Source organism: Cebus imitator, unplaced genomic scaffold (genome assembly GCF_001604975.1).
Source record: "Cebus imitator isolate Cc_AM_T3 unplaced genomic scaffold, Cebus_imitator-1.0 Scaffold39, whole genome shotgun sequence".
Taxonomy (NCBI): domain Eukaryota; kingdom Metazoa; phylum Chordata; class Mammalia; order Primates; family Cebidae; genus Cebus; species Cebus imitator.
Genome location: NW_016107354.1, coordinates 10,028,278 through 10,055,546, shown reverse-complemented (window position 1 = coordinate 10,055,546; position 27,269 = coordinate 10,028,278). Strand labels below are relative to the sequence as shown.

Here is a 27,269-nt window from a genome sequence, read left to right as displayed (position 1 = left end):
CTAAAATGCAATAAAATAAATGGGGAAAAAAAAAAAAAAAAAGAAAATTGGTACACACTTGGTCTATGTTGCCTAGGCTGGTCCCAAACTCCTGGCTTTGTGATCTTCCTGCCTTGGCCTCCCAAATGGTGGTATTATAGGTATGAGCCACCACACCCAGCTGAAATATTTTATAATGCTACTAGTTGTTTGAAACATTTTATTGAACCTTTTTCATTCTACATTTCAAACTGAATCAGTAACTGTAAATGACACAGCTTTATTGAGTGCTAAGTACAGTAACAGTTACATATTTAACCTTTGCACATAAATTTAGGTTGAAAAAGATAATACATTAGCAAATAAGTACATATTTATCCCAATCTTTAAAAACTGTCATGAAACCTAGGATAAATGTATTGAAATTAGATTTCCTGGGCAGTACTAGAAATCTATAGGGCTAAGGAATAGTCACAAAGCGGGAAGAGCCTACAAAATGAGAACCTTGAGTGTGGTAGATAGGACACTCAACTAGGCTGTCTGTATACATGATTTGCATAAGAAGGCTGAAGCTCTTTTTCATATTTTAGTTTCTTACACTAATGTTTCTCACATCCTGATTTTCTAGCAAATACAATTAAAAACTCCTCCTCAGAGGAATCTGTAATAAAATGTGTACTATCTGTGTTACTAGTTTAATAAAACATTACCCAAATAACCAATTTCTACTGTTTAAAATTTGTAGTAAGAACTTATTAAAAACAAAAGATTATCACTGTTCCAAATATAGGCCAATATAAGTGATTTTCAATATAGATAAACTCAATGTGGGAGTTACATTTGGTTAAATCTGGCCGAGCCAACTTCTAAGAAAATGATTACGTGGCAGATGACGAGGATCAGCTGATTCCCTTCCTCAGCTGAACTACGTCAGATCTTCACGATAAGAATCTCTCTTATTGAGGAGGCTCATTAGAAAATGGTCCATCATCCATCCATCTGCTCACATAAAACCTGCTCCCTCCAGCTGACCCACTCTACCCCCACATTAAAAACTGCAAGGTAGTGTGCTTTTATGGCTTTTTCACTGGAGACCGTAAGTTTGAGTCGAATTATTCAATGTGAGGGTCACGATGAGAGAACGTGGATCTTTCTTATTCTTGTGAACTGTGATCTTTCCTTCCACGGTTTCCCCTGTAAAAGAAAGGCAAAAATTGTTAAGAATCCAAGGAAGACAGCGTAGCAGAAAAGTAAATAATGTATACCTAGCACTTCTTTTAGTTGTGATGTTTTACTACTTTTTAACTTTATTAATTTAAAATTATTATTTTTTGAGACAGTCTCTGTGGCTCAGGCTGGAGTACAGTGGTACAATATCAGTTCACTGCAACCTCCGCCTCCCGGGTTCAAGAGATTCTCCTGCCTTAGCCTCCTGAGTAGCTGAGATTACAGGTGCCCACCACCACGCCTGGCTAATTCTTTTGTATTTTTAGTAGAGATGGGGTTTCGTCATTTTGGCCAGGCTGGTCTCAAACTCCTGACCTCAGGTGTTCGGCCCACCTCAGTCTCCCAAAGAGCTGGCATTACAGGTGTGAACCACTGTACCCAGCCCTGTTTCATTAATTTAGAATGAAGCAAGAACTAACCACACACACCAGTGTCAAATCCTTGTGAAAGAGAGTAAAACTACCATGGTCATGCAGGGTCAAAGGAAGCATTTTACTGAAACTCCTGAATATGAGGCCCTATGGTGGGTTCTGGGCATCTAGAAAAAGAGGTCCCTGCCCTCAAAGAGTTTGTGATGAAGGGTGAAGAAAAAAACTATACTAACAATTACGTAATAGGCATGTGTCTAAAGTGTGCTGGAGGTGAGCACTGGGGATGGCTGGAAGGCAGTTAAGGGCAAGGTTTCAAAAGAATTAATGAATTATCCGTGGCCAGGGATAAAGTCATGGTTAGCCAGGCTTAAGGAATGTACATGTAATTGTATTTAAGGAAGAAAAAACACAGAACCTTCAGGAATGGAATTTTGAGGCATTGAAAACTACAGCTGAGAAAATGTAGAGGCATGTGACAAGGCCATTGGCCAATAATGTACTGGTGCTGTAAAAGGGAAACAACTTACACATGTGAAACAATTAACACAAATCACTTATCTTTGCAAAGGCTGATCTCCTAATTTCTGTATGTTCCAAATGTTATTGCACTCCAAAATGTAATTATCTTTGTACTTTTCTAATTATAAATACTTAATTTTTCATTTATTTTAAAGAGCTGTTTAAAAAATAACAAAACAGGGCCAGCCTCACACCTGTAATCCTAACACTTTGGGAGGCTGAGGAGGGTGGATTACGAGGTCAGGAGTTCGAGACCAGCCTGGCTAGCATGGTGAAACCCCGTCTCTAGTAAAAATACAAATAGCCAGGCATAGTGGTGGGTGCCTGTAATCCCAGCTACTCAGGAGGCTGAGGCAGGAGAATCGCTTGAACCCGGGAGGCACAGGTTGTAGTGAGCCGAGTTCGCACCACTGCACTCTAGCCCGGGGGACAGAGTCTCACTCTGTCCCCTACCCCACCACAAAAAAAAAAACAAAACAAAAAACTGCTAAGTTGTCTTTGATCACTATTCCTTGCTTAAATAATATAAAGATAACACCAAGTAGAATCAGGAATAGCTTTAGTATCTGGATGGACATAATGAGGCTCCATATAATGACTGAGGAAATCTATGTAAAACTATTAAAGTACTGAATCAATATCATATTTAAAAAAATGCAAATTCCCCATATTCAAGGAAAATTATCTGAATGCTTTTCAAGATGGTAGTGGAATAACACAAGTAAAACATAACAAACCACCTAATAGTTATGTTTTTTCAGACTATAAAGGTTCCATTACTGATACATTTTCTGCATCTTTGCAAAAAAGGTGAGACTCATAGTTTAACACAAAATTAAGGAGTTGAATAATAAAAGAAATAACGTGGCCCAAGGGGCAATCCACTCAACAAAAGATAATTTTTGTGTAGGTGCATGTTAATGTGTATATTTGGCTTTAGCTTTTATACTGGACCTATTCCTCTATTTTGTCAAGAAAATGATATAAAACTATCTCATTATAACATGTTCACCGATAGTGGACATTGTTCAGATAGTTCTATAAACTTTATGAAGTTCAGGTTAATCATTAGATAATTTATGCTTACATTTATTCAATACATTGCGCTAGACTCCATTCTAAGGTCTTTACATGATTTAGCTCATTTAATGATCACAAGATATTACTATCAGGTAAGTGTAGTTTCCTTACTCAAAGATGAAGTTCAGAAAGGGTAAGTAATTTGCCCAAGGTCATACTGCCAATTAGTGAAAGAACTAGGATTTTAAGCAGTTTAAATCCAGAACTCATGCTCCTCAACTGTACTCTGGTACGTCCCTATCTCCATCTAAAAAAAAAAAAGATGACTATAGCTTTAAGTATACTATAATGAACAAGAAATGGCCTAAATTTTACTGCCTTGTGGTCGATTATTAGTATATTAAACACATTTAAGATTTTTCTATTTTGACTTTTCTGTTTTGGCTGTTTAACTGCTTCTTTTTTAATCAACATTTTAAAACTTCTATTTAAGTTATTTATTGGCATTAAAACTAGGAACGAACAACCATATTATGATAAACTGACATTGTTTTTGTAAATACTTGACAAAGAATAGTAATTGCCAACTTTGTTATCAGGTTTAACTTCTGTTACTGAATTGCCAACACTGACTCGACAAGCTTGATTTTTACAACACAGTGGCTTGTTCCTTTTTACTTATAAGCACTATGTCTTATATAAAGTACATAATTTAATTGCTGGTATAAAGTAGTTCATATATGAAAAGACAGATAATGTACACTTGAGATTCAAAACAATAAAATGACTTCCACAGACCCAACATAAAGTAAGTATTCTAGATGTCCTAGTCAGGACATTAAAATGTGGAGGAAAAAAAGGATATAAATTGTGGGGTGGTGAGGGGGGCAGGAATGAAAGTTTTCATTTGCATACCACATGGTTTTATACTAGAAAAATCCTATGGCTATATGCAAAGAAGGCTGCTAGAACTATTTATTCAAGTTTAAGGAAGGTCTTATGATTTAGGATCAAGATATAAATCTATTTCTACATACTAGCAATGAAGAATTTATGTAACAGCACATACAGCTTCAAAAAAGCATAAAGGCCGAGTGTGGTGGTAATACCAGCACTTTGGGAGACTAAGGTAGGCAGATCACTTGAGGCCAGGAGTTCAAGACCAGCCTGGCCAAGGTGGTGAAACTCCATCTCTACTAAAAATACAAAAATTAGCTGGGCATTGTGGTGTATACCTGTAGTCTCAGCTACTTGGGAGGGTGAGGCATGAGAACAGCTTGAACCCAGGAGGTGAAGGTTGCAGTAAGCAGAGATCACACCACTGCACTCCAACCTGGGCCACAGAGTGAAAGTCAGTCTCTCTCTCTCCCTCTCTCTCTCTCTCTCTCTCTCTCTCTCTCTCACACACACACACACACACACACACAAATACTTGAGATAAATCTAACAATATATGTCTGACTTACATAAAACTACAAAACAACTCACACTCTGCTCATGGGTGAAAGACTCAATGTTGTTAAGATGTCAATTCTCCCTAATCTATAGATTTAACAAAATCCCAATCAAAATCCTAGCAGTCTTTTTTAGGGTAGAAATTAATGAGCTGGTTTTAAAATTTATATGGCAATAACAAGGACCTAGAATAGCTAAAACAATTGTGTTAAGCTTGCCATTTTTTTCTTATTCAATCTTATAAAGACTGTCTTAAAGGCATAAGGACATATATACAGATCAATGGGAAAAATGAGAGCTCAGAAGTAGATTTATATGCATATGGTCAATTGATTTTTGACAAGGGAGCCAGGGCAATTAAATTGGAAAAGGATAGTCTTTTTAAGAAATAATGATGGAAAAGTGAATATACATTTGGGAAAAGATGAACTATTATTAACTTTTAAATTTAACTCAATTAGATGACAAACCACCCAACTTGAAATCAAGCAAAATATCTGAGCAGAAATCTCACAAGAAGATATAAAAATGGCCAATACACATATGAAACAATGCTCAACATCACATTAGGCAAATGAAAACTAAAAGCACAGCTATAACTACATACATAATAAAGTGGCTTGAATTAGGATACTGCGTCTTTTTCATAAGTGTTAAAAATGAGGTGGAACAACTGAATTCACAGTGATGCTAGTCCTAGGAATGTTAGATAGTAATTTTTAAAAAATTTGTCAGTTTCTTATAAAGTTAAATACACACTTAACCATGGGGTGGGGAGTTGGGGAGAGATAGCAAGGGGAGAGATGCCAGATGTAGGTGATGGGGAGGAAGGCAGCAAATCACACTGCCATGTGTGTTCCTATGCAACAATCTTGCATGTTCTTCACGTGTACCCCCAAACCTAAAATGCAATAAAATAAATAAATGGAAAAAAAAAAAGACTAATTCTACTTCTAGGTATTTACCCAAGAGAAATGAAACTATCTGTCTGCACCAAGACTTTTACATGAATATTCATAGCAACTTTATTCTTAATGGCCCCTAACTGGAAAACAATCCAAAAGTCCAGCAGCAGGTGAATACCTAAGTAAATTGTGGCATGGCCATACAAAGGAGTATCATTTGGCAATAAAAAGGAACAACCTAATGATAGATGAATCTTATAAAGATGCTAAGAAAAATCTTTTTGGAGTGATGGAAATAATCTATATTTCCACAGTGGTGTATATAATTTTCAAAACTCATTGAGCTGTAGAATCAAAAAATGTGAATTATATGTAAATTATTTGTTTAGAAGTGTGGTACCTTAAGAATAAACACAGACAAATGAAATGTAGAACAGAAATCCGATCAGTTATGGAGATTCAATATATAGTAAGTGGGGCATTTTAAGTCACTGGGGAAAGGATTCAATAAATCATACAAAAATAGTAATATATTTGAATTGAATAATATAATTGAATCCTTTATTTTAAAGGATGAAGCCAAAGCCAGAAACCAAAAGGAAAAGGCTGACAGAAATGTACCCCAGAACTTAAAGTATAATTAAAAAAAAAAAGTTGGAGATGATGGACACGCTAATTATTACCGTTATCTGATCACTATACATTGCACATATCAAAATATGTACCCATGAATATGCAAAATTATTAATACTGATAATTAAAAAATGAAAAAAATTCTATAAAGGAAGATAGTTTAAAGAAAGAAAAACAAAGCAGTTTTATTTTTCGTGCAGCAAGTATTTTTTAAGTCTGAATTTTGAATTGATTCCTTAGGATTATCAGAAGTGTAATTCCTTCACAAAAGGTATGAAATATATTCCAGTATCACATTCCTGCCATCTTTATCAACATTGTTATTAGAAACCAAATATATAAAGAGTAAATGAAAACAACAACCAGAATGTGATTGCTCTGATCTGTATTTCAAGTCAGAAGTGATAAACACTATTTTAATTATTTACCATCTAAAAAATCTGTTTGGAGTATTTACCTTATTGCTTTTCTCATTGATGTATATGAGGTATCACCAGTAAATACTTCTTTTAGTACCTTTGCTCTAATGGTTGCTGGTCTTTCATTTACACTACCTTTCGAGCATTAAAAATATGTAAGCTGTCTTGTTTATCAAAGTCCTATTCAATCCTTAGTGTAAGTCAAAACAGAAATGTTCCATGGTGCTTATAAATCCAGTTATCATATTCATTTCAGGATCAAAAGATGCACCTGTAAGAGTTCTTTGCATTCCTCAGTTTAAAAACAAAAGGCCCCAGTCAAAGTGAATTAGTAATGGATAGTTCTGTTAATTTTTCACGAAAGAAAAAATATTTAAGCATCAATAGTAAATAAACAGCTGTAAAATTAACATAACTGCCATATATATAAGTTTATGCTAACTAAGGTTTTCATTTCTTAAAATGAAATACGAGTAAATATTTTCCATAATTGTAATTTCAAAGATGTGGGTGCACACACACTCATTTAAGTTAATTAAACACCACGAAGAGTCACAATAATACATACATAATTCACACTGCTGAACTCCCTTCAATCATTCAGACCTAACTAAAGTGCCAAGGCGGTGGCTATAATACCAGAATGAATCAGAGTAATTAATCAGTGTCAAATAGATATAAAATGACTGATGTTAAGTGTGTGCACTGTGGTGGGAGCTGGAAAGAACACTCTGGAGATGAGCCGCATGAACTTGTTTTTTATCATCAGCAGACGGCTGTTACCGTACCACAATGCAGTGCCGCAGTTCAAGAACAAAATTGATTTCATTGTAATTGTTATAGTGTATTTTGTAGAATTAATTTCTTCCAGAGCAATAACATTTCATTTCCCCAGGAAAAGGAAAGAAAAACACATGAGTCATTATTAATTGCTGTTAAAACTTAGAGTTTAAAAAGGAAAAAAAAACCTCCCAGATTCTCCAACACATAAAAGCTTACTATGTACTGTTTAGACAAAGAGAAATAGCTTGATTTTATCATATTTTCAAAGCCAAATCACATGAAAAAGATTTGAATTTTTAAAGTAAATATTGCCATATTTACTTACAATAAAAGTTTATACAATAAAATTGTATATGAATTTTAAAGGGAAAAACCACCCTGAATTTAAACTGTAAGTGTCCTCTAATTCCTTTACAAATACGCATTCTATTTGGTGGGGAATTAAAAAAATACAAATACTCATTCTAGAAGGCTGGTCCTTTATTCCCATAATGCTGGAAGTGCTCAAATGTTTAGCCTGCCTCTTCTGGAATGATTTTTAAAACTAGGTTGTGATTAAAAACAAACAAAAACCAAATGAAACTAAAAAAATTAGACCCATTATTTTATAGTTTCATTTTGTTTTCAGCCAAATGTATTATAGCCAAATTACTATTTTAGTAAATTACAATTTTAGCAAATTGTTACTCTGAGAAACTCACATCGATTTTTTTCTGTTGTCTAATTATCACGTCTGCCCCCAAGGACAGACTTACTGATATCGGCAGGAGGCAGACCAAACTCCTAGGTATATAGGGGCAGGTCACCAGTGAAACCCAACCTTCAAGCCAAAGACTGTTTAAAGTCTTAAAACTGAGCTGCCAGTGCCAGGGAGAGTCCATGATCAGAGAATACCCTTGATGCCTTTTAGCTGACCGAATGGTGCTTTTTCCAGGCCCACCCATGGACCAATCAACTTGTATTCCCCCATTCTGAGCCCATAGAAACCCCAGACTCACTACACAGGGGGATACCTGCTTTCAGCCCCCCTTCACACAGAGGGCTACCCACTATGGGTCCCCTCTAGTTGCTGAGAGCTTTTCTGCCACTAAGTAAAATTACTCCCAGCTTTGCTCACACTCCAATGTCCATGTAACCACATTCTCCTTGGTTGCGGGACAAGAACCTGGAACCCGCAAAATGGCAAGTGCGAAAAGAGCTGTAACATGGTAACCCTCCCTCCCGCTTGCCAAGGGGGAGAAAAAGCCCCTGTGCACCAGTCCCCCACTGCCACGCTGTGGGCGATAGGAACAAATGAACTGTAACACAAACAAGGAACATGCCTCCCATTTGCAGTGCTGTGGGCAGCATTAAGGAGAGAGAGCTGTAACAGTTCTTGGGGGCTCAGACCTTGGAACTCCCTGGGTGAGAGTCATAACACCCCTTGAGGCTCCGCAGTTGCTGGCATCTTCCAGTTTCCAGGCACCGTTGCATCCTCTCATCCAGATGCTGGTGCCCAAGGCCAAAGCAGGTCAGGCACACCCAGCCTAGCTGTGGGCTGGGTATGGATTCCAGGGCATGAGCCCAGTGCAGCCTGCCAGGCCGAGTGAACAGAGTGAGTCCAGAGCTGAGTAAAACCTGGGCAGAGGCACTGCTGGCTGCAGAGATTTCCAGCTGGCAAAGTGGCACCAAAAGAATCCCATGTCATCATTACCAAAAAAAGATTTGCCATTACTGAAGACATGAATACACACACATCTAGGCAAAATAACACTAAGTTACATTGACAATATTTTACTTATCTTGTCATATTACCTTCTGCATGCTAAGCTTTACATATAGTAATTTTTCCAAATTAGACTCACAGCTTCATTTACTTTTATCTAAAAATCTTACAGTGCATTGAGTCAAAAGCTACTTTTAGTTTAAATATAACTACAGAGAACTCATTTCAGCCACACCAAGATAAGTTTGAATACTAACTTGCCCAAGTGCAATAGCATGATGAAATTTCTGATAACATCAAAGTTGGCAAAATGGGCCAACCAAATATGGACACTAGACGACCTTAGCATAGTGTTACCCAAGGTGATGGAGAAAATTAGATTTTAATGACTATATTATTATACTTATTCATGTATTCAGCAGAATATTTATCATATGTCAAATACTACATCAGATCAAGAAGGAATGAGGGAGGTAAATAACTCATCTTCTATTACAACTCCAGCATACTAAGTTGTAACAAAAGTGTGTATGAGTTTACCTGGGCAATCAAGAAAGGAAGCAATTAGCTTTGAAGACATTTAAATTTTACAGAAATTAGCTATGTCATAAAGGGTAAGTTGGACTTTATCAAGTGAAAGGTCAACACAATCTTCTGGATAGAAAAATATCTTGGACAAAAGCAAGAAAAAGAAAATGAGCTTAAAATGGGCAATCTGTACAACTGGAGTATATGAGCTTACCTGGGGTTGTAAAAGAATGGGGTTGGATATGATGAAAAACTAGGGTCAGATTGCAAAGGGTCATGGTAAGGAGTTTGTATTTTATCCCAAAGATATTGACTGTCCAATGAGGAGTAAGGCATTCCTTACATAAAATGTGTTTGAATATTGCCAATATCTTACATTCATAAACCACCCCAAAGTCTCAAATATTATCTCTCATCTTCCAAAGTTTTACAGTTCTAAGCTTTTAGATTTACATTTATGATCCACATAGTTTTTATGTATGTTAGTTTTTGGATATGGTGTGAAGAATCATTATTTTCTCACACCAATATTTACTTGTTCTAGCAGCAATCAAAAGATTACCCTTTTAAATCAACACTGCCCATTTGTAAAAATTTAATTATACAAGAGTGGGTCTATTTCTGGATTATTTGTTATACTGACTTATATGGCTATAATATACACTGCTACTATACTGCATAGATTAATATAACCTTTTGTGGTAAGTTTAGAAATAACACAGCATAAAGATTCCAATGTGGTTCTTTCTCAATTATTTTGGTTATTCTAGGCTTTTGATTTCTATGTAAGTTTTAGAATCAGCCCATTAATTTCTATAAAACTGAGATTTTGACTGAGATTGCACTGAATTAAAAAAGAAAATTATTCTATGAGGAAGTAACACTAACAGTATTAAGTGTTTCAATTCAGAGTATATCTCTCCATTTATTTAGGTTTTCTTTAATTTCTCTCAGCAATGTTCTATAGTTTTGAGTGTACAGGTTTTGCATCTATTTTGTTACATTTATTCCTAAGATTTTAATTTTTCTTGATGCTCCTGTAAATGGTATTGTTTCTTAAATCACAAATTCAATTATTCATTGCTCCACCAGGAGCTCTGGCTGTCTGTGCTGATCACCGACTAGGTTTCAGGCTGGGGGATATTGCAGGAAAACCTCATAAATTTACCGCAAGTTTGGTGGTACTTAGAATTCTGGTCTTCACCTCCCATTTATTACTTACTTTTCAGAGATCTTAATAGCTGCTTCATGCACTCTGGTTTTATAGCTATATTTGGTGGGAGAGATTGGATAGAATGTGCTATTAACACCTTACCTAGGACTGGAATTTAAAGTGTGTTTCTTGGAGTTTAGTTAGTTCTATTCAGTCTATTTCTACCTTTTAATTGAGAAGTCCAGATCCTTCATGTTTAATGTAATTATCAGTCTATTTAAGTCTGAATTTAAGTCTATCTTACTATTTGTTTTTGAATTTAAGTCTAACATCTTACTATTTGTTTTCTATCTGTTCAACTGTTTATATCCTTTTCCCCATCTTCTTTAAAAAAAAAAAAAAATGTTCTTTTTAGAGACAGGGTCTTGCTCTGCACCCAGGCTGAAGTATAATGATGCAATCATAGATCACCACAGCTAGGATTACAGGCATGAGTCACCATACCCAGCCAGTTTTTGATGAATATTCTAAGGTTATTTCTTTGTTCTTCTCTCTATGATGTTTCCTTTTACTCTGGCTTAAGATTTTTTTAAAAAATCACTGTTTAATATGTTTTGGTGTTGTTTTGAGTTTATCCTTCTTTGGGTTAATTGAGTTTCTTCAATCTGTGGGTTATGGCTTTTATCAAATATATTTCCTGTCCCCATCACCTCATCATACCCTATTTCTCCCTCAGATTCTTCCAAGGACTAGGATAGAGTGCTTGATATTTTCCCATAGGCTACTGTGGATGTGTTCATTTTTATTTTAAATGTTTTTCCTCTCCTTGCTTTATTTTGGATACATTTTATTGCTATGTATTCAAGTTCACTGATCTTTTCTTCTGCCATTAATTCCATCAAATGACATTGTCACTTTAAATGTCTTCTCACATTCTCTTCGCTATGTTCCTGTAAGCATAGTTATAATATTTTTTTCCAACATGCTTGTCTGCTAATTTCATCATTTCTGGGTCTGTTCTTACCAGACATTTTCCTGCACCCAATGTTTGGTTCAATACTGAACATCAAGAATTTTATATTGTTGAATGTCTCCGTTTTATGGTTTTCCTTTGTGGGCACTAAGTTACTTGCAGATTAGCTTTTTTCCTTTTAAGGCTTGCTTTTAAGATTTGTTACGGAGGATCTAGATAGCCTTTAAGCTAGGAATGTGAACCCCTTGCAGCCCTGTGTGAACTGACAACTCCTTGGAACACATTTGCTCCAACTACTTCGCCTGACCTCGTGCATTTCATCCTCCATACACATCTTGCTAATCCTGTAAAACTCACGGAGTCTTCCTATAGATTTTTTGAGCTTGTCTTCTGATTAGCTTATTCACTTTAGTACTCTGCTCTATGACTTCCAACATCTATTCATTTGTGCTGCCATCAGAGGCTTAGCAGGATTAAGGGGGGAAAAAAGTGTTACATTTACTTACATGATCCTTTCTTTATACTTTCATAGCTAAGAAAAGACTGTTTTTCCAACTGCAAAATTTCCTCTTAAAATTTTTCTTCAGCTTGTGCTTAGGGGATTTTAATATTTTGTGATATATTGGTTTTACTATTTAAATATAAATGCATACACCTCAATAGTAAAAGAAACATAGGTGGTGCCAGCAGGCAGCATTCACATCACATACCTCCTTCATGATATTCTACAAATGTCTAAGAGCAAAGTACTAACCAGTTACTCTAAAGATTAGTGGGTAAAGAATAGTTAGGATTTCAAAACTTCACTAGTCATCCAACAATATTTTGTTGTAATGAGGTAGGAGAAAATGTTGAGAATCAAACTCAAATGCTATCTTAAACCTCCCTCATGATTAAATCATGAACTAGTACTACCTTTAAAATGGTTACAATGAAGAAAAAAAGCAACATTTTCAAGTTTGATAAGCAATCCAAATACCAAAGCTACAGAAAACCAAAAATGAGGCTAAAAGGACCTCATTTGTTTTTGCCTCATTTCAGTTTCGTTGTGCTCAAAAGCTTTCTGCAGACAGAAAAAATGGCAGCAAAGGTTTTAGTTCCATATCACTTGCAACTTCAAAGTGAGAAAATGACAAGGTGCTGTTTCACCCTGCTATTTCTTTGCATTTATTAAACTCAACTTACGTACCAACAGTGAAACTGAAGCTATAGAATTTATAAAATACTTGAAACAGAGATTGATAACCACCTGGTCACTGTAATAAAGAGCCCACCATTCAGCTTTGTTAAATCTTAATATTCTATTATAGTTCCTTCAATTTTTAACAAATAGTTTTCTTTTATATGTCTTTTATATGACACTGACCCCCCGTTGTAGCCTGCCCTAATCCTATTTCTATCCTTTCCCAGAGGTAACCACTATGCTGAATCTGAATGGCTTGTTTCATACTTTTATTCGATATGTGCATAGTTGATTTACATGTTTTAAAAGTTCACATAAATGGTATCTTGTCAGACTCATTCTGCAATTTTCTTTTTTGCTCAATGTTGCCTCCCCTACCTTAACTCCTCAAGATACAGTGTTTCGCTGTGTCACCCCTGCTGGAGTACAGCGGCTCAATCATAGCTCACTGCAGCCTCGAACTCCTGGGCTCAAGGGAACTTCTGGCCTCAGCCTCCCAAGTACCTGGGATGATAAGCGTATGCCACCATGCCTGGCTTCAATGTTGTTTTTGACAGAAACATACATACATAACTTAACCTGCTCTAGATACTATTCTGCAACTACCACATTTATTTATCTTCTACTGATGGACAATTAAGGTTATTTCCAATTTTTTCCTTCTATAAACCATGCTGCTATGAAGATTTTTATATGTTGTGGGAAAGACTGTTCAGAATACACGCTTGGGGAAAAACTGCTTGGCTGTAGGGATAGTACATCTATACTTAGCTTGATACTATCAAACTGTTCTCTAAAGTTTTACTAATTAAAAGAGCAAGCAAAAGACTATGGAGGTTCCACTTGGCTACATTATTGCCAGCATTTGACACTGTTAAACTTTATATATTTTCTTCCCCAAATTGATGGGCAAGAAACAGTATCTCATGGTTTCAGTTAGCCTTTCCCTGAGTTATTAGAAAAGTTGGAATTTTTCACTGAAGCTTGTTATACATTCAGCTTTCTTGCCCTCAGGAGGTTTTCAGAGAAGGTGGTACAAGAAGAGTTACATGTAGTAAGCAGTTTACATTTTTAAATCCTATAATCAAATTCTGACTTCTAGAGTGAAATGTGTAAGGATGTCAGAACTATAGGTGCTAATGTGAGTGAACAATCTTTGAGTTTTAAAAATAAAAAATAGAATCTGATTAGCCCTTCAACACTGTGTAAGATTTGGATGGGTAGAGAGGAGGCAGTAGAGAGAATGTATAGACAGATACATTTTGAATGCAATAATTTTTTTTTTTTTTTTTTTTGAGAGAGGGTCTTGCCGTGTCACCCAGGCTGGAGTGCAGTGGTCTGACCACAGCTCACTGCAGACTCAAGCGAGCCTTGTGCCTCAGCCTCCAAGCAGCTAAGGCTACAGGCTTGTGCCACTCTGCCCAGCCAATTTTGATATTTTTGTAGAGATAGGGTCTTGCTGTGTTGCTTGGGCTGATCTTAAATTGGCCTTGGCTAGGTGTGGTGGCTCATGCCTGTAATCCCAGCACTTTGGAAAGGCTGAGGTGGGCGGATCACCTGAGGTCAGAAGTTCGAGACCAGCCTAGCTAATGTGGTGAAACCCCATCTCTACTAAAAATATCAAAAATTAGCTGGGTGTGGTGGCAGGCACCTGTAATCCTGGTTACTTGGGAGGCTGAGGCAGGATACTAGCTCGAACCCATCTAAAATTTATGTAAATGATATGCCATCTAAAATTTATGTAGATGGTAAGCTCTCAGAACATCTTAACTTCTGTTATATTGCTTGAAATATAGTGTGCAAGCCAGGCACAGTGGCTCACACCTGTAATCCCAGCACTTTGGGAAGCCAAGGCAGAAGGATCGCTTGAACCCATGAGTTCAAGACCAACATGGTGAAATCCTGTCTCTACTAAAAATACAAAAATTAGTCAGGCATGGTGATGCACGCCTGTAATCCAAGCTACTTGGGAGGCTGAGGCAGGAGAACTGCTTGAACCCAGGGGATGGAGGTTGCAGTGAGCTGAGATCATGTCACTGTACTCCAGCCTCGGTGAGAGAATGAGACTCTGTCTCAAAAAAAAAAGTAAAGACATCAAATATAGTGTGCACATAAAAAGTGGTTGTAAAATGAATATCATTTACTTCAGAATGAATAAGATACTTTTCCCCCTACTATTCTTTCTCACCTGCTTTAACTGCAAATGGCTTTTCCAGTAGAAACACTGTTTGTTTCCAGTGTGTTTTGGTGCTCTGAGGGCCCGTAGAGAACACAACCTGAATTGGTAAAGTTCAAAAGTATCTGATGAAGTACAAGATTTTTAATATCATGGTACATTAATCTACTACACCAAACACAAGCCCCAACTGCTTACAACAGCAAAATGCTTCTGATTAAACACCTTGGGGCACAAAATAAAATATAATGTACTTCTGTAATAATTCTTATGAGATAAACCATGATACTTACCCTGTTGTGGCAATTCTTCTCAAAATATATATCAAAGTAGCCAGCAATTGCCTGTTTTTTTTTAAAAAAAAAGAAATACAAATACTTACTAAACAAATTATATAATGTAATAACTAATTATTGTCTTTTAAGACATGCCAAATGAAACAATTTCAGAGACTAAATACCTCTTAAACTCAATACTTTACTGGAAAAAATGTTATAAGTAAAAACAAAATAATGTAATTTGGCTTTTCCTCACAGAAGTAACATAATAAAGGTAATAAAGCTAATCAAATAATCAATGTGTTTTATTACACAAATAATCACGCTAGACCATTGAAAGGTAAAGACACATGGAAAGAGAGGCTCAGCTAGCCCCTCACTGATCCTCACTCGCCAACTGAGATGTCCACCTGTGCGTTAGGCCATCTTGACCGCTCCAGCTCTAGTCAAGCCTTCAGACAACTGTAGCTGCATGAAAGATGCCAGGAAAGACCAGCAGGAGAACTAGTCAGTTAAGTCCAGTCTGGATTGCAGAGTCATAAACAAATAGATATAAGTGGTTTTGGCTTCAAGCCAGAGTTTTGAGGTGGGTTATTATACAGCAATAAATAATTGAAACACCCTCTTTTATACAAAGCCAGTTCATTTAATTTCTTCTAGTCTAGTACATCCATTTTTAAGTCAAATACTATGATTATTTTTGTGATGTAATCAATAGATTTTTAAAATACCTTTTTTTTTTTTTTTTTTAATGAACAATACTACGCAATTCTTATGTTGAAGAAAGTACTCAAAGGAGAAACTCCAAAGTGAGCTCTAAGGTTTACTGTGATAATACAGAAAGATCTCCTAAAGAAATTAACATATTCAGATAAATATGTAATTTTGATATTTTTGGTTAAAGTTAAATACCATTCCTTTTTCTTTCACTAATACAACTAGGTAGACTTAATCATTTTTTAAAACTGGCACAACATTAAGCTTATAAAGTGTTAAAAAAAAAAAAAAAAAGGACACTGATTTTTTAAAAAAAAATCATGATAAAGCTAATTTGTATACTGCTGCTTTTGTTAAAAATGTGACATTTTATTGATCTTGTAGGGTTAATATGGATTGGGTCCAAAGCAAATTCAATATTTAACCTTGAGGTTTATTACATTTTAGATACCAAGAGAGAATCAAAATACTATTAATTCTGCCAAATAGAATTATAAAGCAATGTAGTACTCAGCTACAGATTATCACACAAACCATGTGATTAATTAGAATATTTCTAAACATAACTTTTTTCAGTTGATTTCTGGATACTTATGATGCCCCTTCACAGACTAATTCAATTGTTTTCTTAAATTTATTCCTGTATACCTGTCTTGTTTGCCACTATACTCTTAGTGCCCAGAGCAGTACTTGGCCCATAGGATACAATAAAATATTTGCTGAGCAAATATGTTTATTATGCATTCTATTATATTAGTTATGATCGTATACTGTAGTTTGCCTTATACTGTAATTTATTTAAGAGGGCATATGTGTAATTCACTTCTATGCCCCTTACCCAATACAATGTCATACAGTAGGTTCTCAATAAATATTAGCCAAATTAAAATTTTTAGTCTTCATTGTCTCTCTCTCTTTTTTTTTTTTTTTTTTGGACACAGAGTCTCACTCTGTCACCCAGGCTGGAGTGCAGTGGCGTGATCTCAGCTCACTGCAACCTCCCCATCCTGGGTTTTCAAGTGATTCTCCTGCCTCAGCCTCCTGAGTAGCTGGGATTACAGGCATGCACCATCTTCAGTCTCAAATATGGCTAGCCTTACTACATAGTCAATATAGTTTATTAAAGCACTAACAACTTGAATGGAACTAATAATTTTTAACTCTGAAAAGCATGGAACATGTGGGACAAATACGGAGAGGAGAGAGTTAGAAAAGATCTCCTAATTCTGTATGTAGGAAATGCAGAAATCTCAGCCTAACCCCCCAAATTATGCATTTTCAGGTGAGACCCAAAGCCACATATCAAAAGTTTAGAGAACTGAACTAAAATTGAATCACTGGTGCAAGTCTCAGGATTAACCTCTGAATAAAACATGCACGGAAAAAACCAAAACCAACAAGTAAAGGCCTAGAGAACTGACCTGAGATTTGAAAAACCTGTAAAAGTCTCAGACTAATCTGTAAACTAGGAATGAGCAAAAAAGCCTCATAACGCATAACAAAGGCTTAGAGAATGTGACTGAGACGTGGCCAACTGTCTATTCGGACACTGAGAGAACTTACGGTCTTAATTTACCTGGGCTGACTGTCTGCAACACCAAACACCAACATTCTTAAGATTTTAACAAGACACACAGCCCACACAACATAGCATGCACAACATCCGAGGCACAATCTCAAATTACTCAACATACAAAGAATCAAGAAAACTGAACAACTCTCAAGAGAAAAGACAACAGATGCCACCTCTGAGATAATCCAGATGCTGGTACTATCAAGCAAAACTTTAAAGCAGCAATTATAACTATGCTCCACAAGATAACAGAAAACACAATGGAATGAATTCAAAGATAGAAATTCTCAGCAGAGAAATAGAAACCATAAAAAAAACCAAATGAAAAATTTTTAATTGAAAAATGCAATAACTGAAACTTCTGGGCTGAATAGCAGAATGGAGATGACAGGAAAAAAAATAGGTGAATATAAAGATTAATAGAAATTACCCAATTTGAAGAAGGGAAAAAGACTGCAATAAAATGCACGTTATAGAACCTTGAAGACCTACGGATCTAACATGTCATTGGTGGTCCAGAGAGAAAAGAAAAAGCTACTGATGAAGAAAAATGTTTTAAAATTCTGTATCTAGTAAGAATATTTATGAATGATGGCAAAATATAAGACATTTTCAAGTCAAGGAAAACTAAAATTCATTTCCAATAAACTTTTTTTGAAGACATTTTAAAAGGTGTTCTTTAGGTTGATGGGAAATGTTACCAAAAGGTAACCTGGAAAAAGAACAGAAAACCCATAGTTCTAAAATATCTTTTTGTTTTTAAAATTTTTAGTGTATCTTGTAAAAACATGTATCAGCCTCTCATCTTTCTGTAATTATAGTTCTATAACTGTTATACTACATTTATTGCCAGTCTTTTTTTTAAATGAGAATTAGAAATGTTTCTCTTCATATATTTGAATATGTTACAAAAGCTGCTTTTAAACCCAAATTTATTTTCACAAAAGCTCATACTAGCTTACTAGGATTTACTTTTCCCCACATTTTTTGGAGGGGCCTCCCAAAGTGCTGGGATTACAGGTGTGAGCCACCAAACCCACACATGCTTATCAATCAATCTCCAAATCTGTGTATGAACTTCACTTAAAAATTTCCAGTTCTTAAATAATACAGTGAAAGAAATCTTAAGTTTTAAGACAAAGAAAAATGAAAGATATAGTTAACTTCATTATAAGCACTGGAAAGGATCTATGACAAAAATCTGAAATTGCATCTATGTGAAATGTATCATGGTATCTTTGACTACTCAAGCACAGTTACATTTCTAATGAGGTTTGGTTTACAGTAATACTAAATCAGTTCCATAGAAGCATGAGGAGAAAATAGGAAAAAATTCACCTGAAATTCAAAACTGTGTGCAGATAATCTATCTACTTGTTAGACAGCAGTCATATAGCTGAGAAAGAGGAAGATTTTTGCTCTGGAAAAAAAGGGAGTTTCTGGTTTTAAAATGGGCATTTACCCTCAAACACCAACATGATTTAGAATGCCCTTTACAGAGACAGGGTTTGTGGTGTGTGTGTTTTTTTTCCTTTTCAGTGTAAGTGATTCTTTTAAAAAACTTTATTTAATTTTAGAGATGGAGTCCCGCCATGGTGCCCAGGCTTAAGGGATCTTTCTGCCTAAGCCTCCTGAGTAGCTGGGACTACAGTTGCATGCCACTAATTCTTAATTAAAAGAGATTAAGGAAAAAAAAATTTTGAAACATAGTAACATAAAACCAAATGAATTATGATTAGAGTTTTTATTTCTGCAAAGCTATTTAAAAATAAGGAATAATGATATAACCAAACTAGCTGATTCAGGAGTAAAATGATTCATTTTGTCAGAAGAATATAAACATGCCACTATTTTCAATTACAGTTTGGCCACCTTGCTACCATTACTTTGACGGCCTATCTTTACATCTTTTAAATGTTAATTTCAATGAATATACATTCTCTCTGTGGAAGTCATTCACATATAACAATAAACAGTCATAGGAAATAGTGACTAATAGGCAATGGCAATAAATAACTGGAGCTACAACCTGACATGTGCTTGTAAAAGATCAGAGAGGTTTGAAGGCTGACTACAGACAAAGAAATTTCTTCTTTGTCTCACATCTCTATCTTGTCAGGGCAATGAGAACTGCTGAGGGAAAAAAAGGATTAAAATGTATCTGTAGGAGCTGGTTTAATCTGCAAAGACAAGGTCACAATTAAATAAAATTCCGCTGAATTATACCACAGACAGAAAATTTTACAACTAAAAATTTCAGTTATAAAAGTTCCTTAGAGTGAGAGAAGGGACAATGAGTGGTAATTAATAATAAAACAAAAACAATGATAGAAGAAAACAGAATGAAAGGAAAATACAAGCATGTAACTTTATTGTACATTTTAAATATTCCTCAGTATAGAATAGTTTAGAATGAGTTGCTCATCTCTGTGGATTTCACAAAAACGATGAAAGCTCATGGCATTTGTAAACTGAATCATGAAAAAATCTGTTTTAAGCCATGTTTTGCTTGTTTATATGTATAAAGGTAAATGCAGTTCATTTAGTATACACTCATTTGAAGAACAATGATTTGGGATAAAAACAAATGACTTTCTCATGTATTTTGATGTGACGCGTATTTCTTTAGAGAGGACACATCAAGTGTATGTAATAGGATGGCAACCAATGAAATAAGATCAGACTAGGCCTTATGAGGAAGAAGGAAATTAAAAATTATCATTATCACTATCACCTGCAGGGAGTAATTTATCATTTCTGTTCTTCATTGGTATCATGTTCCAACAGCATGTGGTTACAGCAGATACAATTAGGCAGCTGGCCACAGAAGTAGGAGGATAATGTGCTTTTGATGGAGTTTATCCAAGCATGGAGATAGAGTGCTTGTAATCCATGCAGCAGAATCACTATAACAAAAATATAATTCATTTTTGGTTGAAGTATTTCTTTCAAAACCTTAATATGGAATGCAAAAGCCAACTGAGAGTCTAAAGCAAGCAAAGAAAGAGTAAGCCGACAATGCATAAAAATGAATGTTACAGCTAAGATCATTGTATATAAACCAAGCAGATGAAAATACAAATATAAGCTATACGAGCTGCCACATACTGAGCATTAATTGTGCTAGTAATAACTGGCATTTAAGAAGACATAATCAACAAATGTGAAAATTATACATTATGATTTTTTTTCCCCAGTTGTAACTATACATTAAATTACGGTTTCTTCCTTTTTCAATTAATTTTCTATTGTATCCCAAGAGAAAATCTGCACCTTTTCTTTCTTTTCATGATTCCTCTAGGGAACAATACACATCAAGTGCCATATACTTCTCAAGGGATACTGCCAGATTGAGTGGTGTTAAAAAGCAGACCAAGCAATATGGGCAGTAGTAAAACAGACAGTAGGTTTAAAAATATTTTTAAAAATACTTTTTATTGAAAAACACAATGTAATTCATTTCTGATCTACTTAGAATATTCCAAGATAACTGAAACTCCTTTTAAATTTATTTGGTTGGGATTGCTCCCTTGTAATTTCAAAATTGCTTGTTAAAGGGTTTTAGGGGGCAAAAATCATTTTGAGAGTCTAAAACACAAATACTTTGACATTTCATAAGTTGATACCTCACAGGCCTTAATTGCTCTAATTTCTTCCTAACTATAAACACAAAATTCTTTTATACAACCATTATTCATTGAAATTACTCATTTTCTATTTTAAAAATGCTTAATATATAATGTACATGCAGAAAAGTGCACGTACTCATGCTGAATTTTCAAACTGAATACAACTGTGAAGCCCACACCCAGATGAAGAAACAGAATATCTGAGCACCCTAGTAGTCTCCCTTGCGCACCTAGACTCTGCAAGGCACCTATGCCTCTAATAACCTATCCTAATGCTCTTAAGCAAAGATTCATTGTTCCTATTATACTTTAATATATACAGAATCATACATCAGGTAGTCCTTTGTGTCTGGCTAATTTTCCTCAATATTGTTTGTGAAATTCATCTCCATTACTGCAGATCATTTGCATGGCTGTAAGGTATATGTCACTATATAATTTAGTCTACTGCTGACAGGCACTTGAACAGTTTTAGTAAATATGTGTACCCATGGCCATTGGGCATATACCTAAGAGAACTACTGGTATGTATATGTTTGCCACTTTTGTTCACTTTTATTCCTTCCTGAATTTCTGGCCTTCCATCAGGGATCATTTGCTGTTTGCCTGAATATCTTTTGGTACCTCCTTTGGCACACATTTTCCAGGCAAATTCTTTCTCTTCTTTTCTGCTTCTCTGAAAATATTTTTGTTTCAGCTTCATTCTTCTTGTGGTTGTTTTTTGTTTGTTTTTGAGATGGAGTCTTGCTCTATTGCCCAGGCTGGCATGTAGTGGTATAATCTCAGTTCACTGCAACCTCTGCTCCTGGGTTCCGGCGATTCTCCTGCCTCAGCCTCCCAAGTATCTGGGACTACAGGTGTATGCCATGATGCCCAGCTAATCTTTGTATTTTTAGTAGAGACGGGGTTTTACCATGTTGGCCAGGCTGGTCTCGAACTCTTGACCTCAGGCTGCCTGTCTTGCTCTCCCAAAGTGTTGGGATTATAGGCATGAGCCACTGCGCCTGGCCAAGTTGTCTAGCTTCATTTTTAAATGATATCTTAGTTGGGTTAAATTCAGGATTGGCAGTTATTTTCTGGCAGCACAGTGATAATATCATCATTAGAATTTCTTCTGATTCCATTTTTCCTTTCCCCTGCTCCACCAATTCCACTGTTACTTGTGCACCCAGCTAATACAGAGCATAGGGTGCCTTGTATTAGCTAGGTGTACAAGGGGGACTATTAGGGTGTTGAGATGTTCTGTTTCTTCATCTGGGTGTGAGTTTCACAGCTGTATTGTTTGAAAATTTACCAACTGTAGAAATTATCTAATAGTCTATTTAGCTCTTCTTTAAAGGTAATTCCAGCACCATAGCTCCACCAACTTGGAGATTTTTTTTTTCCTTTGCTCTTTGCAGTTTTACTAGGATATGTCTAGGTGTGGGTTTCTCTTCCCTCTTTTAAACTGAGATATAATTCATATACCATGCAATTTACCCATTTAAATTGTACAATTCAATGTTCTTTAGTGTACTCACAGCTGTGTAACCATCATTACAATCTAATTTTAAAACATTTCATTTCCCTCAAAAGAAATCTTCCATCCATTCTCCTCTTATTCAGTCTGTGGCTTCAGATATACCTATTCTAGATATTTCCTATAAATGGAATCATAAAACAGATGGTCTTTTTACTTAGCATGCTGTTTTTAAGGTTTAAGCATGTTATAATCATGTTTCATTCATTCTTATGGCTGAATAATATTCCATTGAATGGATATGCCAAATTTTACTTATCCATTCTGTAGGTGATGGATATTTGAATTACTTCCATTTCTTAGCTATTACAAATAATACTGCTATAAACATTTGCGTGGACATATGTTTTCATTTCTCTTAGATATACACCTAAGAGTATATCTTAGGTGTATATCTTAGGCAAAATAACAATGGGATGACATTTTAAAATTAGACTATTTAGGTTATGTTGCATTTCTTAAATTGTTATTGTCTTTCATCTGTTTTGGAAAATTCTTAGCCATCATCTCTTCAAATATTGTAATATTCTCATCCTCCTTTTCTCTGGGATTCTCATTTACATGTATGTGTAATTAGACCTTTTCTGTATCCACATTATTTCTTGCCCTTCCCTCTGTCTCATTCTTGCATCTCTCCAGGCTTCTTGCTGTTTTTTTTTTTTTTTTTTGAGATGGAGTCTTGCTCTGTCACCCAGGCTGCAGTGTCTGCTATAACTAATTCCTAAAGTACCTACAGTTCTGTTTTTATTGTCTACTGTTTCAACTGGTTCTTGATTCATGTTTTGTGTCCTTGTGTGACTGATAACCTCGGAATATGTTTTGAACATTAATATTTGAAAAACTTCTTTCAGAAAGAAATTTTATTTGTTACTTCAAAGAACCTGGGGGGCATGAGTGAACTGAGATCTTAATCTAGTATCAGGGTTTGAGATTTCCTGGGCCACCCAGATGACTTGAAGGTGTGCTGCAGTCCATGCAAGGGTTCCTTTACCTCTCTCATACCTTATTGTTGGGCACAATCTTTGGTTTCAACGCAAAGTGCTGCAGAACTGTAAGGGTCTCATTTTGTATTCCTACCCATATGAGGCTATATCAAAAGGGCTATACAAGTCTTTTAGCTCCTTCCTCTGAATTAGTAAATGCTTATAGGGCAAAAGCAGCCTCAAATGTTAGTCTCATTTTTCAGATTACCTTCTTTTCTGAGTCTTGGCTTGGTAGTACTTCCTTATTTGGTAACTTCAAATGAAGAGCATTTAACATTTTTTTCAACATTTCTAGCTATTCTCAGCAAAAGGGTTTCTCCACTTTATGTGGCTCACCACTACAAGAAAAAGATTATTCAATGTAATCTTTTTCCTAAGGCCCCCTACCTGTATGATAAAGACATATCAGAGACTGGACAATTTACAAAAGAAAGAGGTTTAATTGGACTTATAGGTCCACGTGGATGAGGAAGCCTCACAGTCATGGTAGAAGGCAAGGAGGAGCAAGTCACGTCTTACATGGATGGCGGCAGGCAAAAAAGAGCTTGTGCATGAACACTCCCCCTTATAATAACCATCAGATCTTGTGAGACTCACTGTCATGAGAGCAGTGCTGGAAAGACCTGCCCCCATGATTGAATTATCTCCTGGTAGGTCCCTTCTACAACATACGGGAATTCAAGACATGGTTTGCCTGCATCCCCACCCAAATCTTACAACTGTAACAACTCTCCCCCAATTCTTAAACTAACTCCTCATTTGTTATGCCTCAGTTTCAACATTACTTCCTCTGGGCAGCCTTCTTTAATCCCAGAGTAGGTTATGATATACCCACTAAATGTTCCTCCACTCCCTGTAATAACACTCACTATATTTATAATACTTTTTGTTCAATGTTTGTTCAATTGTAGATCCCAATAGCCCCTTGAGGGCAGTCTCACCATTTCTTAGTTCACCTCTGTATCCTCACTGCTTAAGCATAATGCCTGGGTTACAAAGGCATGAAATATCCTGGAATGTTCAGGAACTATAAGAAATCAGTATAATTTATTCAGTAAACTATTTGTTAAATGATGAGATAAAATATGTTCAACCTGTCCCAACCTTTGGTAAAAGGAAATGATGATGCTTTATCTTGTAACATCCTATTTGTAATTCAAAACTGAGATCAGATGTAACTACTTCAGAGACATAATCTGTCATCTGTACAATTAATCACTTCCCATTAATACAATACACATGGTATTAGAAAGGCTTTCACGAAGAAGCCACACTTAGGGTAAAACCTTAAAGATGAGCAGGGATCAGGGAAAGGAAGAGTATGCAAGGCTAAAGGTGTCTTTTATATGCCTCTGCTATTAAATTCTATTACAAAACATGACATTACACTTCTCCATTTATGTTGGCCTCTCCTTCTAAATGAATGTCTTTAGAGCTAGAAACTACATTTCGATTCTTTGTTGTATTCATAGTGCCTAGCACAGAAGCCCACACATAGTGTTCAGTACATGTTGTTTGAATGAAAAATGATGTTGATAATTTTTTTTGCAATCTCTGCCATTTAAAAAGGCTTGTACATGCCTGTGTCCTGAATGGTATTGTGTAGGTTTTCTTCTATGGTTTTTATGGTGTTAGGTTTTATGTTGAAAGCTTTAATCCACCTGGAGTTAATTTTTGTATAAGGTGTAAGGAAGGGATCCAGTTTCAGCTTTCTGCACATGGCTAGCCAGTTTTCCCAACATCATTTATTAAATAGGGAATCCTTTTCCCATTGCTTATTTTTGTCAGGTTTGTCAAAGATCAGATGGTTGTAGATGTGTGGCATTGTTTCTGAAGTCTCTGTTCTGTTCCATTGGTCTACATCTCTGTTTTGGTACCAGTGCCATGCTGTTTTGATTACTGTAGCCTTGTAGTATAGTTTGAAGTCAGGTAGTGTGATGCCTCCAGCTGTTTTTTTTTGCTTAGGATTGTCTTGGCTATGCAGGCTCTTTTATGGTCCATATGAAGTTTAAGGTGTTTTTTTCCCCCAATTCTGTGAAGAAAGTCAATGGGAGCTTGATGGGGATAGCATTCAATCTATAAATTACTTTGGGCAGTATGGCCATTTTCACAGTATTGATTCTTTCTAACCATAAGCGGAGTATTTTTCCATCTGTTTGTGTCCTCTTATTTCCTTGAGCAGTGGTTTGTAGTTCTGCTTGAAGAGGTCTTTCACATCCCTTGTTACCTGCATGTTCTGCACATGTATCCCAGAGCTTAAAGCATAATAAATTTTAAAAAAGAAAAAAAAAAAAAAAAGGTTGCAGGCCACTGCTTCTCTAGATTTGTCTCCTCTTGCTCCATCACACATCATCAGTTTTCCACTACTTGATATAAATGATTACTGTTTCCTTATACCACATTTTTCATGCTGCTTTCCAATCTTCCCTAAAAACTACCCATGCAAAGGCCCTATGTTCTAGTCCTAGTTCCTCAAATGGCAGAAAATACTATCAGTGTTAAGTAAACAGTATATTTTAAGAATACGTTCATGGCTGGGCATGGTGGCTCACATCTGGAATCCCAGCACTTTGGGAGGCCAAAGTGGATGGATCACGAGGTGAGGGGTTTGAGACCAGCCTGGCCAACATGGCAAAACCCAGCTCTACTAAAAAAAATAGAAAAATTAGCTGGGTGTGGTGGCAGGTGCCTGTAATCCTAGCTACTCGGGAGGCTGAGACAGGAGAATCATTTGAACCTGAGAGGTGGAGGTTGTAGTGAGCCAAGATCGTGCTACCGCACTCCAGCCTGGGTGAGAGGGCCAGACTCTGTCTCAAAAACAAACACACAAACAAACAAAAATTTGTTCACCTGAACAAACCAGCAGATACACTGAATTTTCAAATCAAGGCAGGACAAAAAAGAAATTACCTTTGTGGCTGCTGAAGTTTAAAACTGAAAACTATTAAAACTCATTTTTGTGTCTAGGTGACCAAATTCTACCAAATGCTGCTTGTCTTTATAATCCTTCAATAATATAAATTAACAGGTGGAACACTGAAAGAACTATTTAACAGACAATAAAAGGGGGGCAGATAAAAGATGTGATACACCCTATTTTCTGAAATGAATAGGTTTTTTTTGCTCTTTTGAAAATGTAAAAAGATGGCTACCACCTCACCACCTAAGTCCTTCTATTATGTACCCGACATGTAGGGTGGGAAGTAAAAATCAGATAGTACTTACTTATGTTTTTCATTTAGAAGTTGCCATTTTTTTGGCAGGGCGTGGTGGCTCACGTCTGTAATCCCAGCACTTTGGGAGCCTGCAAGGTGGGTGGATCACCTGAGGTCAGGAGAACAAGACCAGCCTGGCCAACATAGCAAAACCCTGTCTCTACTAAAAAATACAAACATTAGCTGGGCATAGTGATGGGGACCTGTAATTCCAGCTACTTAAGGCAGAAGAATCACTTGAACCCAGGAGGCAGAGGTTGCAGTGAGCTGAGATCGCACTACTGCATTCCAGCCTGGGTGACAAGAGCGAAACTCCACCTCAAAAA

The 27,269-nt window shown here is 36.1% G+C and overlaps 1 protein-coding gene across 7 annotated transcripts in view; it reads right to left on the bottom strand.

The window, feature by feature from the left end:
* Positions 1–185: 185 nt before the first annotated feature.
* PRMT3 (protein arginine methyltransferase 3) overlaps positions 186–27,269 on the bottom strand; it is a 127,810-nt gene continuing 100,726 nt past the window's right edge. For 5 of the 7 annotated variants that reach the window (XM_017525914.2, XM_037737555.1, XM_037737556.1 and 2 more), the window contains 3 exons: positions 15,323–15,373; positions 15,042–15,129; positions 186–1,173 (listed from right to left, as the gene is read on the bottom strand). In XM_017525914.2, the coding sequence (XP_017381403.1) occupies positions 1,064–1,173; positions 15,042–15,129; positions 15,323–15,373 (249 nt within the window). In that variant the 3' untranslated portion in view covers positions 186–1,063. Of the gene's footprint in view, positions 1,174–15,041; positions 15,130–15,322; positions 15,374–20,331; positions 20,504–22,746; positions 22,867–27,269 lie in introns of those variants that run through there. The other 2 variants (XR_001824290.2, XM_017525912.1) reach the window with 2 other exon arrangements.